The following is a 14,623-nucleotide window of genomic DNA, read 5'->3' on the forward strand; positions in this document are numbered from 1 at the left end:
TCTTCTTTTAGGCGACTTCAACGCTCATCACACCGCGTGGAGCTGTGATAGCACGAACACCCGCGAAAGGATGTGCGAACATTTTATCCGTGACTCGTCACTGTGTATTTTAAACACAGGGACTCGTACTCATTTTACACTGCCGTCTGGTCAGACTTCCGCGCTTGACCTGAGTCTTTCTAGTCCCGAGCTGGTGGAGAGCCTCGAGTGGTCTGTGGCAGATGATCCAATGGGCAGCGATCACTTTCCAGTGTGGCTTCGATTCCAAATAAGAGGAACGTTGGGTGTAAGACCACGGCGTTGGAATTTAAAAAAAGGCTGACTGGAGTGAGTTTGAGGCTCGACTGGAGACATTATGTCAGACCGGAGGTGTGCGGGTGGCACTCTCTATTGAGGATTTTGCTCACAGACTTCTAGATTGCGCTAGCGATTACATCACGCGTACTTCTGGATTTCCTCGTCGCACTCCTGTGCCGTGGTGGACGGAGAAGTGTCGTGATGCAATTCGCGCACGCAAACGTGCTTTCCGAGCTTTTGACGCCAGAAGTAGCTTGGAGAATTTAGTAGCCTTTAAGAAAGCCAGGGCTTTCGCCCCCCGCACGATAAAAGAAGCGAAACGTGAATCCTGGCGTATGTATATATGCACGCTCAACTGATTCACACCAACTTGGCAGGTTTGGGCTCGGATCAAACAAATCTCTGGGCAGTTTTCATCCGTGCCACTTCCTGTGTTACATGTTAACGGCCAGGTGGTGACTCATCCGTTGGATGTGGCTAACGGCATCGCCCGAGCACTCTCCCACGTAGCGAAGGTGCAGACAGGAGCCCACATTTCTACGGCAAGAGCACAATCCGAAAAAACCGTAGTGAACTTTTCTACAAGGCAACCACAGGCGTACAATGAGCCCTTCACTTTGGTGGAGTTGGAGTCGGCAATCGGAAAAGTTCGTAGTGTATCGGAAGGTCCTGATGACATCCACAATGAGATCTCCGACATCTGCCACCGTGCGCACGTCGTGCACTATTGGCGGCCTTCAACAGGGTGTGGTCAAGAGGTGAGTTCCCTCCGGACTGACGGGAAGCTGTTGTGGTGCCTATCCTAAAACAGGGAAAGAGTGGGCTGGACCCTCTTCATTACCGACCCATTTCACTGACGTCATCACTGTCAAAGCTCATGGAAAAGATGGTAAACGTGCGACTCACTTGGTTTTTTAGAAACAACGATATTTTTAGTAACTCGCAGTGCGGATTTAGGAAAAACCGTAGTACGGCGGACCATCTCTTAACACTGGACACCACGGTTCGCAAGTCTTTTCAAGAAAAAAGCGCATATGGGGACATATTCTTCGACATTGAAGCCGCCTATGACCACATGGCGCCATGGTATTGTTCAAAAGCTTTTAAATATGGTATGCGTGGCCATATGGAGTGCTTTTCTCCAAAGGTTTTTAGCCAAACGATACTTCGTGTTCGGGTCGGCAACGTCCTCTCCGATAGGTACGAACAAAATAAACGGCGTGCCCCAGGGCGGCGTGTTAAGTGTAGCACTGTTCGCAGTTATGATAAATGATATTTGTGATGTGCTCCCACAGTCGGTCGGACGTGCCCTTTTTGTTGACGATTTTACTATTTGGACCAGTGCAGCGAGAGCACCAGCGATGGAGCGGCGTCTCCAGCTGGCTGTGGACCGCGTTGAAAGATGGGGTGACATGAACGGGTTTCGTTTTTCAGGCGACAAGACCGTTGCGATGCATTTTTGTCGTCGTCAGCGATGTGATGATCTGAGCATCCGTCTATATGGTCGCTCCATTCCAAATAAGGCCGTGGCCAGGTATCTTGGGATACACTTTGACCGTCGCCTTACATATAACGCACATCTTAAAATGTTACGCGACCGATGCTTTAAATCTCTCAACATACTAAAGTGTGTGTCTCGTACATCTTATGGGGCAGACAGAAGCACGTTTATGCTTTTATATCGTTCCCTCGTCCGCTCCAAACTGGATTACGCATGCTTTGTTTATGATGGCGCGTCTGAATCCAGCAAGCGTGTTCTTGATACCGTCCACCATACTGCCATTCGCATTGCTACTGGGGCGTTACGCACATCACCTTCCGTCAGCCTTTTAACGGAGGCACATGAACCACCACTTTCGACGAGGAGGAAAATGCTTGGCATGCGTTATGCCTTGAAGCTGCGGCAGTTCCCACTTCACCCGACATATTCTGCAATATTTTCGCGGTTTGCGGTAAGTTCTCTTCGTCATGGGCCGCAGCAGCACGCTTTAACCTTTGGTTCCCGAATGAGAGCGTTACTGCTTGAGAGCGGAATTCCTGTTCGGGGTGTAAGGCAAGTAGGCCGCCTGGCTTCTCCTCCTTGGCAAATGACCACACCCTTCATTGACACCTCGCTTACGGAATTAGGAAAAAAGACGTCACACCACACCTATTGAGATCCAGGCAGTTGAGCTTTTGGCGTGTTACGAAGGATATACCCTGACATACACAGACGGATCCAAAACCTCGGATGGCGTGGGTTGTGCTTTCGTTAGCGGGTCCGTCACTCGATCGTTCTCGTTACCGGCCCACTCGTCAGCTTTTACGGCGGAATTAGTTGCAATCACCAAGGCGATATGTTTCATAGAAGTGGGTGAAGAATCTTCACACGCCATTTTTACAGATTCACTGAGCAGTCTCTCTGCACTGAAGTTTATCCATCATGTCCCCTTTTACAGGACATTTTATCCCGCCTGACACAATTGAATCGGGTTGGAAAGAGAGTTGCGCTGTGCTGGATCCCTAGTCACGTCGGTATCGTGGGCAACGAACTGGCTGACGCCGCTGCTAAGCGAGCAGCGGTAGCACCATATACCCGGTTTTTGCCTATCCCTGCCAGAGATTTTTACCCGGCAGTCAGGACCTTCCTGAGAAGCAGATTGCAGCGCTGTTGGGACCAGGGGGGGGCAATAAGCTCAGGGCAATAAAGACAGAGTTGGGTTGTGGTCGTCATGCTCTCGCAGTGTGCGGTGGGAAGAGGTGGTTTTATGCAGGCTGCGCATTGGGCATGCTTATGCCACCCATAGCCATCTGTTGCATGGAGCCGACGACCCCTATGCCAGCGGTGTGTGTGTGTGTGTGGTGCCGTCCTGACTGTCCATCATGTCATTATATCATGTCCATGCCTCTTCGAAGAACGACGACGTCACTTTGGTTCACAGGCTTCGACCCTGACGATTAACGATGTGCTTGGTGACAGTTCCTCCTTTCTTGATCCCAAACAGCTCTTTTCGTTTTTAAAAGATATTGATTTTCAGTCATTTTCACACCGTACTAATTAAGTAACAGCATAGTTATGGGCGCAAAATGACCACTGCAGTCGCGACGCGCCCGAAAACTCCAATGAACAACAAAAAGACAGAAACCAATCGATAGTGAACTCACTGGCACTGAATGTCGCATGCAGTCAGCCACAAACGGGGCTTCCAGACCGTCCGTGAAACTTACCTCCTTCTTGGCCTCCACTTCCATGGTGTCTTGCTCAATTTTGATCATGAGCTTTTCTGTCTGCGCCGACGTCTCGATCAGCTGGGGCTGCAGGCTTGTCAGCTCGTCCTGCATCACTGACACCTGGCGGTCATAATGTGCACTTGAGCGTGAGAAACCGGCCGGCAGGGCTCGACAGTCTCGAGGTGGCATCCAGATGGGGGAAGCGCGCTCGACAAATGGGGCGGGATCACGAGCTCCCTTCTACTACCGAGGGTGGGATACCGAGCGTGCGACTCCTACCCCGCTTTACGGGCCTTGCCATTGCGCCCACAGGACCCACATGCAATGAACGCCGTAAAAACCTCGAATATTCCCCGACCATACCGGTGGCAGGATGGTAGAAGCGAATCTGCCAGCTTGGAAATAAGCAAATAGCACTATTGCAGACACAAAGCCGACTAAAACCACCCGGGCCGATCGACGTGCACGGCCTAGATAACCCCCACACCATTTCCAATCACAACAAAAACATTGTAGCTATAAGGCCCTTACAAAGCTGGCGTACTGGAAGCTGATCCTAACTCCGCGACGACAATGTGGGAACGGCATGCAATGGCGCTGCGTCGCCATTGGGATTTTACGACGCATTCCGCTATTGAGGCCATATGGCGTCGCCTGCCCCCCCCCCCCCCCTGGCATGAAGGGCGGGCGCCCCGGGAATCGAACCCCGTACCTCTGGCCTGCCTAATGCGCAGCATACCCATGATGCTCCGTGGTTTGAAAAGCTTCAACCAAATGTTTTACGAAATATTTTTACTCCAGCATTCATTGCAAGACAAAACGACGTTCCCTCGAATCGTCATCAGCTAAAAGACATCGGGAACAGAGAAATGCGGCGAAGAGGCAGTGTACCAGTCCAGTCTTTATGTGCTGAAGCCTTAAACGAGACCCCTAAAAAAAGACTTGAAGAAGGCCGTGAAAAACAGTAATCATCACATGTACGAAATGACGACGGGATGCGTCGAATATGGAAATAACAGTAACTGGCAGGTGCATGGCTGCTTGCAACACATATCACACCCGCATCAGCAGCATCTATCGCCGTGCTTGTCTTCACCTCAGCCACTCCTCGGTGCACCAACCCGCCACAATTTTCAGGCGTTGTCAAGGGCGGCCGACCCGCAGCCGCACCCCGGTGCCGTCCGCCACGCTGGCGTCATCAGCCCGCCGCGCGGTGACCAGCGATCACAGCCGACCACCGCAGGATAAGGACGCTCGCGGAATCCTCAGCCTGCTCGAGGAAAGCACGGCCCGCGGCCGGGAATCGGAGAACATCACGTTGAGTCACAGGAAATACGGCCGCACCCGCCGCGGAAACCCGCGGACCTCCGCGGCTGACGCGACGGGGCGGGCGGTCACACGCGGTGGTGTGCAGGCATCCCGTTCTTCATGCTCCAGCGGGTTGGGCGGAATTAACGTCGGGGACTAGGGACCGTACCGATCCCGAGAGTTGGGAAACATGGAGATTAGGGACGATCGGTGGCTTAAACGCGTCGGCTGAACTGGACGGCACCACGAAAGTTCAGTCGATGAAGGATTACGTTTTTAAAGCAGTGTCATGCAAATTAAGCCCAACTGGTGGTCAATATATTTGTGTTTTCCTTTTCGTTGTCCGCTGCATGCTATCAGTAAGTGGCCGTAATATATCCAGCATCACCCCTGGTCAGCTGGCATGACATATCACACCTTTATTATCTCTTGATAGCTTCCACAGAACAGAATGTAGTTTGCGTCGTGCTCTATGAGATGGTCCAAGATGGTCCGCGTAAAGCAGACGATGACACATTTATGGATTCTGAAGAAAGAAAAAAAACAAGGAGTTTTAACAGGAAATGTTTGTTTGAGACACTGAGACACAGCCACGGACAGGAAACTGAGTCAGGACCAGACAACGCCACCAGTGACGAGAGCGCAGTGACGCCAGCCCCCGAAGCGCAGCCTCACGCGTCACGAGACTCGTCACACACGACGGCGAGTCGGAGCTCGTGACGGCCGCCGAGAGTCACGTGCTCACGGTCGGCAATCCCGCTCCCGCTCGGCGGGTCGCGCGTCCTCACGGCGCGCCGGACGGCCCACGGCGAGCCGCGGCGGCAGAGGAGCGAGAGAGGCCGACCGACTCTGCAGTGTGTGAGTCAGGAGCCGCTGCTGGGACTGAACGCCGACTGTGGGAGCCGCGGCGCCAAGGGGCCAGAAGGAGTCAAGGGACGCTCCTCACTGAATGCCGACTGTAGCGAGCCGCGGCGGCAGAGGGGCCAGCAGGAGTCAGGGGACGCTCCTGCCCACTGAACGCCGACTGTCGGGAGCCGCGGCGGCAGAGGGGCCAGCAGAGTCAAGGGCACGCTTCTGCCACTGAACGCCGACTGCAGCGAGCTGCGGCGGCAGAGGGGCCAGCGGTCAGGGACGCTCTTGCCACTGAACGCCGACTGTAGCGAGCCGCGGCGGCAGAGGGGCCAGCAAGAGTCAGGGGACGCTCCTGCCACTGAACGCCGACTGTAGCGAGCCGCGGCGGCAGAGGGGCCAGCAAGAGTCAAGGGACGCTCCTGCCACTGAACGCCGACTGTAGCGAGCCGCGGCGGCAGAGGGGCCAGCAAGAGTCACGGGACGCTCTTGCCACTGAACGCCGACTGTAGCGAGCCGCGGCGGACGAGGGCCAGCAGGATCACGGGACGCTCTTGCCACTGATCGGCCACTGTAGCGAGCCGCGGCGGCAGAGGACCAACAGAGACCGACTCTGCAGTGTGTGAGTCAGGAGCCGCTGCTGCGACTGGACGCCGACTACCCGTACCTACACTTATTATCTAAGAGGTTTGGACGCAATGGAACCTACGTGTGGTATTAGCACGCTACCTTCCGCAGCGGTTGTTTGCGTTACACGCAGATGCGTCACACAGCGTACACGGAGAATGTGTGTCGCGGCCTCGTGTCTGCCCGTCGGAACTACTGCCACACGTTTTACAACGGGGTGTCTGCGTCTCGCCCATGAAGGCGAGACGCGAGTGTGTCGTACACTATTGTACATGCTCGTACACTATTGTACGACGCATGCTCAACAACAGAGGGGCGGCCGATAATGTCAAAAAGTTCACGGCATCGTAAATGTTAAGATTAAAGATGAATGAAGATGAAGCTACAAGGTCTGTTTAAAATGGCATTTATGTGATCGCATCATCTTTCAGTACGAACGATTGCCAAAGAACAACAATCAGCCGCATTAGGCATGCGATCCCTCTGACTTTATTTTCAAAGTGGTTGAAACCTCCTCATCACGACAGACAGTGATAACAACTTGACGGCAACACCCCGCTGGTACATCCGTCTCCCCGAGCACGGCGTTCCTTGCTGACAATGCATATGCTGGGGATTTCAAGAACCATTAAGTAGTTCTGCCATTGTGGTCACTATAGGCAGTCCGTACAATCGCAAACAAAGCAGGCGGAAGCCATGAAATTCCCTGGCGTTTTGAAAATCCGCACAACCCTCGTTACATAATCGTATACGACACATCCGCCACATGTGCAGCGCTGCTTATCTGCGTGACCGATGCAGAAAAAAACAGAGCGTTGTTTGGCCCAAACTCGAGGAGTGCTCACCCCTAGCCCACGCCAGGCGCGTCGTCGCTACGGCGGGCTGCCGAACCTACCATTTTTCAGCACGTACGAAGGCGAACAACTTGATCTAGCTCTCGCTCTCGGCGCAGAGCTGTACCCGCATCGCGAGCCGAAGCTAACCGCACCGCCTCCGAACCACGAGACGGCCCGCGGCAACCGAGTGGTACGCCATCTAAGGTGAAACACCCCCCCCCCCCTCCCTCCACTCTGCCTGCGAGGGCAGACGTCCCCGGCCCGCCCGAGTACAGTCACAGTCCACAGTTTCAGGTCTTCGACAATCTACAGTCAACTCGCACACCCACCATCGATGGCGGCAGACGGCGCGCCGGCCCAGCCTCGCACCGAACCAAACAAGGCACGCGGCCAGCGACCACGCTGACTCCACGCCATCAGCTGGGCGCGGCCCCCGGCACGTGAGCATGTCTGCAGGGGTCACTGGCACGCGGGCCACCGGCGGAGCTTAACTCCGCGTCCGCGGGCGCAAAACTCCGCCGTATGTACACGGCCTGGGGTCACACAGATGGCCACCAATCACCCAAAAATATTTCACGCAGGATACATGCATTGCGGACGGAAAAAGTGTCACGTTTTAAAGGCGCGGATGCCTCTGAAACTGCGGCAGGCGAGCGAGCTAGTCCGTCCATAATTTGCTGCTCAAAGATAGCTTCGGAGCGACCTATATTTATGAGATTATACCAGGGCGATCACAAACGTTACCCGGTATCCAGTTGGCGTTCTGCAGATTTGTTTCAACTGAGTTGCATGGGTGGTTTTGGGTTCTAGCTGCTTACTTCGCAGTCTGTCACGCGCGCCCTGAACCCACCATCCTGAACCCACCTGAACCCAAGTTCACTCGCACCGGGTCAACGGGTAAATGACGTGATAAGCTGCCGGGATATTTTGGTCTCGTGCCTTTTCCACAGACGGGACTGCGGAGTCATGCGCGCCAGTGTTACGACATGGTCATTGTGTGCCGAACAGATCGCATTTGGCTGAATACAGATGGACATGTCTGTGTCAATCGAACCACACAATCAAAACAAGCTCAGGCGTAAAAACCAGCCCGCTATCGAGAACATTCCCTCAATTATTTCAAAGCCGGTTTTCCACAACATTGTGCTGCTTGTAGCGACATTTGTTAAGGAAAATACAGCACGTGAACTGTTGTATTTTCTGGGATTATTGCCGAACTGAACGTTAAGCTTCATTCCCGTTTACGAAGCCGGACGCTTAACAACATGTTTTCGTCCGGACGTGCCGCCACGAAGTGTCCATTGTAACGAACTAATCACAGTAGCTGTTTCATTTTCCGTAGCACCAGACGATGGGTGTCAGCTTCTACAAAAAGATGGACAGAACAGGCCAACGGACAAAATCACCATGTCATCTGCATGCTATGCCGCTGTGTGTGGGGGAAAGAACAGAAGGAGAATCTTCCATGGGGGACCCCGTTTACCCCTGAGGACAAAAAGAGGCACCGCAAGGCTCCCCGTTCCTGAAGAGCCCACCCTACCCCTCTGAGAAAGCCAGGGGACGGCACAGCTGACCCCAGGCCCCGGGCGTGTTCAGCTGCTCCGAGATAACAGCCGGAGCCAGACAGACGCCAGGCGGACGTGCCGCCTCCCCTGCACGATAGCGGTTCTGTCAGCCAGCCAAGGTTACTACCCACAGCCTGATAGTAAAGGCCAAGGTAAAAATCCGGGGGATCGCGACGAAGCCAGGCGACCACTGGCGTCGGCTAAAACTAAAAAAAAATGCGTCGGTTAGGAGGTCCCGGTGCGGCAGCGAGATTAAGCGATGCAGATTTTGGTGGTTAGAAGATAGTTAGATTGTATCGAACTTCTGTCAGCTGCTTCTAGGCGCTCAAACCGGTTCACGCTACTTATCGATAATCTGAAGGTTTTCCGACCGTCTTAGGGGGCTGGTTTTTCCTCAACATCGGAACCTTCTTGGGACTCTTCTATGTGTGAAGCAACTCTAAAAGCGGAGTTTTCAAGTGAGTAAAATACAAGGTTGCCCAATTCCCCGTTTAATATGGACAAGCTTTTCGCAAGCTAGCTTTGATCAGCTTAAAAAACGAGTCTTCACATCATGCAGCAACTCTGATGAATCCTGCAGGTTAATGCTGCAGCGTTTCATGAAAGAAACCTAAGAGCCATATTCGCCATCTCAGCCTTTTCAGAGCCTACGCCCAAAGACTGACAGCAGTTTAAAATGCCCTTCGCCGCCACATCACATGACCACGTCCAATCCCCCCCCCCCCCCCTTCCCCCCCCGCTCGATATCCAACCCAGGTCCGCCCAGGTCAGCCGCTGACCGACCCGCACCTGCGAGGCGGCGAACTCCAGCTTCTCCAGGCCGGTGACGTAGCGCTGCCGCAGCGTCAGGATGTCGTCCCGCTTGCGCTGCAGCAGCGCCTTGAACGCCAGGATCAGCTCCAGGTATGAGGTGGGCGTCACATAGTTGTGTCGGTTCAGCTCCGCCAGGTATCTGGCGAGGCGTTCGATTATGTCGCCGCGAAAGTGAGTCATACAGCCACGCGCGTCGCGACCCATGGCAGCGACTGTGCAAGGGGTAGGGGAGGGGGCGGGGCATGGCTAGCAGGTGTCGCACACCCAAGAACCTGCCGTTGCACGCGCCGCGGTCTGAGCCAAAATGTCCACCGGTTCCACCTGAGCGGGAGTCGCCGGTGGCAAGGTGGCCACGGACGGGACCGCCGCGCGGCCACCATTCAAGTCTCACCGCATGGTGACACACAGCCACCGCATGGTACCCGCTGAGCGAAACTTACCCATGACAGCGGCCACCAGAGGGCGGAAGCTCTCCTGACCGCATGCACCCATGAGGAGCACGACTAGCCGGTGGGACATCATATCCGTTAGTTATCCAGCCCACCTAACCACACCCAACATCGCTCCGGCCACTCCATGCATGATTCGCGCCTATTTGTATTCTACGACGGCACATTAACAACCAGGATGGCGTGTGCACATGCCTGCTGGCCAAGGTCACGCTGCTTCAACACAAACAAATAAATAAAGCAAGCACCAGAAGCGCCGCTCACCTCTGAGACATGACTCGCACGCTCTCGTGGAAGTGCTGGCAGACGAAGACGCAGCCCAGCCGCAGGTCCTCGTCCATGTCCGGCACGTCGCGGAGGAAGTGGTGTGCCACCCGCTCCAGGGCGTCCTCGGGCCAGGCTGTGAACCTGGCACACATCTGTCCCCGGTCAGCTGGAGCACGCGCCGCGGCCGGGGCACAGCACAGCACAGCACAGCACAGCACAGCACGGCACAGACCGACATCCCAACCTGTCACACAGGCGGCACTGGCTCAGGCAAGGGAACGATAGAGTGAACACTAAAACAGGGTGAGGAAATACTGGTATGAGGAAGACGCCAGGCCAACAGACACAAAATACAGGCACGGATATAATGCGCAACATGGCACAAAGCAGGCCGCGGCTCGGCACGAGTAGACAGCTGCATACGACGTGTTCCAGTCACAACACGACGCAAACGACCGAACCCGTAACACGCACCTGTCGAAGGAGTCAACGACAGCACACACACGCACACAAGCGCGCACGTACGTACGCATGCACACACGTACGCATGTAGCCACGCATGCATGCACACGCGCACACAAACCTGCGCACGTACGTCACGCACGCACGCATGCACGCACGCACGCAACACACACACAACACACGCGCACCACACACACACACACACACCACACACACACACACACCACACACACACACCACACACCACCCACACAACACACACACACACACACACACACACACACACCACACACACGCCCGCGCCGCGCCACGCCCACGCTCGTGCTCGCACTCAGAGCCCTCCGACAGTGCAGCGGGCCGTACCAGTCGATGGTATTGGTGCAGCAGTTTGATGAGTCGAGGGGAACATGCGCAGCCGGTTGCGGAAGGCGTCGCCGATGGGCGACATGGCCACCACCACGTGCAGATTGGCGCGCACCAGCTCGATGAAGAAGTTGTAGAGCGCCAGCGGGGCCGAGTCCACCTTGCGGCCCTGCCGACGCGGCCAGAGCCGTGCTCAGAAAGCGGCGCTCGGTGGGACGTGAAGGCCAGCTGACACAGTGCAAAGGCACCGTGGGAGTTTTGTGTCTGGCGCACACCGTGTGAGCTTTGTTGTGTTGCACACCGTGTGGGGGTTGAGTGGTGCGCACCGCGCGAGGTTTGTATGGTGCACACCGTGTGAGGGTTGTGTGTGGTGCACATCGTGTGAGGGCTGTGTGCAGTCTACACCGTGTGAGGGCTGTGTGCAGTGTACACCGTGTGAGGTTTGTGTGTTGCACAACGTGTGAGGGCTGTGTGCAGTTTACACCGTGTGAAGTATGTGTGTGGTGTAAACTGTGTGAGGTTTGTGTGTGGTGCACACCGTGCGAGGTTTGTGTGTGATGCACACCGTGCGAGGTTTGTGCGTGGTGCACACCGTGCGAGTCGCGAGGGCCTCGTGGGAGATGGGTGAAAGTGGATTGGAGCATATAATTCTTTTATGAGAATGAAGCTGAAAGATGAACAAGTCGGAAGTGCAGGTATTCGGCTAGGGCTTGTAAGATGACTTTCTATTCTATGCTGGCGTCAAAAACGCTTGGCCCCTATATGAGTTTGCAAATCAATTAAGCATTGACATGTTCACCATGGCTGTGGCGCTGCGGCATACACCGCTCCTCCTCTCAAATAACTGGTAGCTAGTAAACGAGAAACGTTTGATTGGTTTGACCGATCTTGGCAGGTTCTCGCTGACCATTTAAACGTAGGCTTGTCCATTTCCACAGACTTCTTTCTGTAAACATTTTGTTCATAGCAACACCCGTACCGCAGCCAATCAAGTATCCGGCATTGCCTCATGTAATGAGGTCAAGCTTTCCCGAGGGCTGCTGGGCGGCGGCGTGACGCATCTGGCCACCTCGGGCCAGCCCCAGTGCTGACGGCGTCTCGTGCGTCACTGCTGGCTTATGGGACCGCAACGGCTGGCACGAGCAGCCGCTGCCAAGAGGGCAGGCAGATTGGAGGAGCGGGGAGAGCGAAGGAGCGGAAAGACCGCGGACAAACGGGTCAGGGAGAGATATCGGGTGAGGGTCCAGAGGGGCAGAACTGGAAACGAGGACATAGGAAAAATAATGGGTGAAATACACGCAAGTATAGAATGGTAAAGAGAAAAAAACGAAACATAGAGAAGTGAAAATGTAAGCGGCGGGAGAACAAGCGAAAAGAAAAAAGGATGAAGGGATGGGCGGCGGACGATAAAATCGGAGCGAGGTAGGAAGAAAACGAATAAGGAAGAGGGGAAACAAGGGCAGTAAGAAGGAATCTAGCGCGCCGTCCCCGCAGCCAGAGCAGGCGGACACGGCGCCACTCGGCACCGTCACCGCATCCCCCGGCGGACGCCCGCTGAAGGAGCCGTGCCTGACCTGCGTGCTCGCCTTGCGACGCCGCGCGCCTGCGCCGGGCTGCAGCGGCGGCTCCTCCCTATCACCAGCCGCACGGCGCCGGCCGCCGTCGATCCGGGCGGGGCGCGGGCCTGACGGGGCCTCCCCTCCCTCCCGACGGCCGCGCGCGAACGAGGCAGGACACAGGGCTCGTGCCGAGGGTCCCAGCTCCCAGCGCCAGATGCTTGCCCACGTCTGCGACAGTATCAGCCCAAAACGGTTCGGTGGCAAGTCGACCGAACTGGTCCCAAAGCGTACTGGGTGGAGCGAGATTGAGGCTTATCCGGCGGAGCATGCCCGAAAACCCGTCCCACTCCGCCGCAAAAGCCCACGAGGAGCCTGCACCAAGCGATTCTTAATCGCCATCTTTAACGTAATTTCCGGTTTTGTATGACAATTGATCTATCGAACTGCGTTTTATCTAATGTACCTATAGGCATTCAGCCCGGTTTTCTTGCGCCCGGTACGACTGCATTATACGCGAAAACGGCGGAGACAGATGACGCTATATGGTGACGCTACATTTCGCAACGCGTTGTCTCCAAACGGTCGCTACGAGCGCCACATGTCCAGCGCAGACCACTGCCGGCTCCCAGCGCAGACCCCTGCCCCATCTCGAGCTCCGCGTCGGTCGACGCCAGGCCGGCCGGGCCGGGTCGCGGCAGCGAACTTTCCACGCGGGCTCCACCAGCCGGCCGGCCAGCCCCGTCCACGTCAGCGGAGGGTACTGCCACTGACCGATACCATCGCTCAGCACGTCCGCGGCCCTGGGACGAGGCTACCTGCACACCCACCGTGATATGGCAGGCATCCGGGGGTTCAGAGGCCCGTGGGGCGGGATGCATGCGATACGAGGTGGCGTAAACAAAGACTGCTCTCGCTTGCGCTTCGACGCAAGGGCGACGGAAGACTTCAGTCCCCGTATCAGACGGGCTTGGGCGTCTCTAGATGCGGGCCTAACTCACTACAATCGCCACCTGCAGTGCGGCGCCGAAGGTCGCTGACGTCTCGGGTTCCGTCCTACTCACCATGTCCTTGGCGATCGTTTGCATCTTCTCGAGATTTCCGCCTTCTCGTCCGCTGGATACAGATTGGGCACGTCGCCAAGGTTCAGGATCATGTTCAGGTCCTCAACCATAGCTTCGTCCTTCACCTGTCGAGACGGCACGGCGTGGGTGGTGATCAGCGCCAAGGCAGCCGTGCGGTTTCGGTTCATGGGCGCGAACGTGCACCCTAAACGGGCTGCATTAGCCGTTCCGATGTCTGCGCGTGCTTGTCGGATCCCTGCTATACCGAGCACTAAATCATTGCCACTGGCACGGTGCATAAAATACGCTCGTGCAGAATGCCATGAAAATGCTGCAATAACACTACTAATGGCCAACATATTACCGTAAGGTTGCGATGATCACAACATATACAACGTTATGGTATGAAAGCTATATTGACTATAATTATAATATTTACACTTGAGTTAAAATCATGTTCCACATTTGTATGGGGTTTTGAACGGAAATAACATATCGAAGATTATTCAGTGCAGTTCACAGCCATGCCCTTGTTAAGACCTACACGCCCGCGAAGATGTGTAGGCTTTTTCGGAGAGATTATTTCAAGTCACCTAAGCATCCCCGACACCAAAATAACGTCATTAAAATCCAGCCATTCCGTTGGCTCTGCGGCCATCAATGCCGAGGAAAATGCATCGAGTCGTCCATATCTGGCGCTCGTGAGCACGGTTTCTAGATAAAGCGGGCCGTCAATTGGCTCCAGCCAATGTTGTGCAAGGTACGATGACGTAACCAAGCATGCCGTACTGAGAGGCATATTTACTAAACAGATAATCTGTGTTGTCTAGACCAGTCTTGTCTACCTAAAAAGCAAGCCAATAGTTATCAGAGCTGATTGCATGACATTTGATGCTTCCTTCAGTATCTAAATGTGAAACATTCCCTAAGAACACTAATTCACCTGTATAATGACAT

At 55.1% G+C, this 14,623-nt stretch overlaps 1 protein-coding gene across 1 annotated transcript in view; it reads right to left on the reverse strand.

Moving 5' to 3' along the window:
• Positions 1–13,690, reverse strand: part of LOC119095232 (uncharacterized) — a 16,518-nt gene extending 2,828 nt beyond the window's left edge. The window contains exons 1-5 of the mRNA XM_037218100.1: positions 13,667–13,690; positions 11,047–11,215; positions 10,219–10,387; positions 9,482–9,644; positions 3,505–3,627 (exon numbers count right to left, since the gene is read on the reverse strand). Coding sequence (XP_037073995.1) covers positions 3,505–3,627; positions 9,482–9,644; positions 10,219–10,387; positions 11,047–11,215; positions 13,667–13,690 — 648 coding nt within the window. The remainder of the gene's footprint in view (positions 1–3,504; positions 3,628–9,481; positions 9,645–10,218; positions 10,388–11,046; positions 11,216–13,666) is intronic.
• Positions 13,691–14,623: the final 933 nt, after the last annotated feature.

This window comes from Pollicipes pollicipes, unplaced genomic scaffold (assembly GCF_011947565.3).
Source record: "Pollicipes pollicipes isolate AB1234 unplaced genomic scaffold, Ppol_2.1 Scaffold_4219;HRSCAF=4965_pilon_pilon_pilon, whole genome shotgun sequence".
NCBI classification, from domain to species: Eukaryota; Metazoa; Arthropoda; class Thecostraca; order Pollicipedomorpha; family Pollicipedidae; genus Pollicipes; species Pollicipes pollicipes.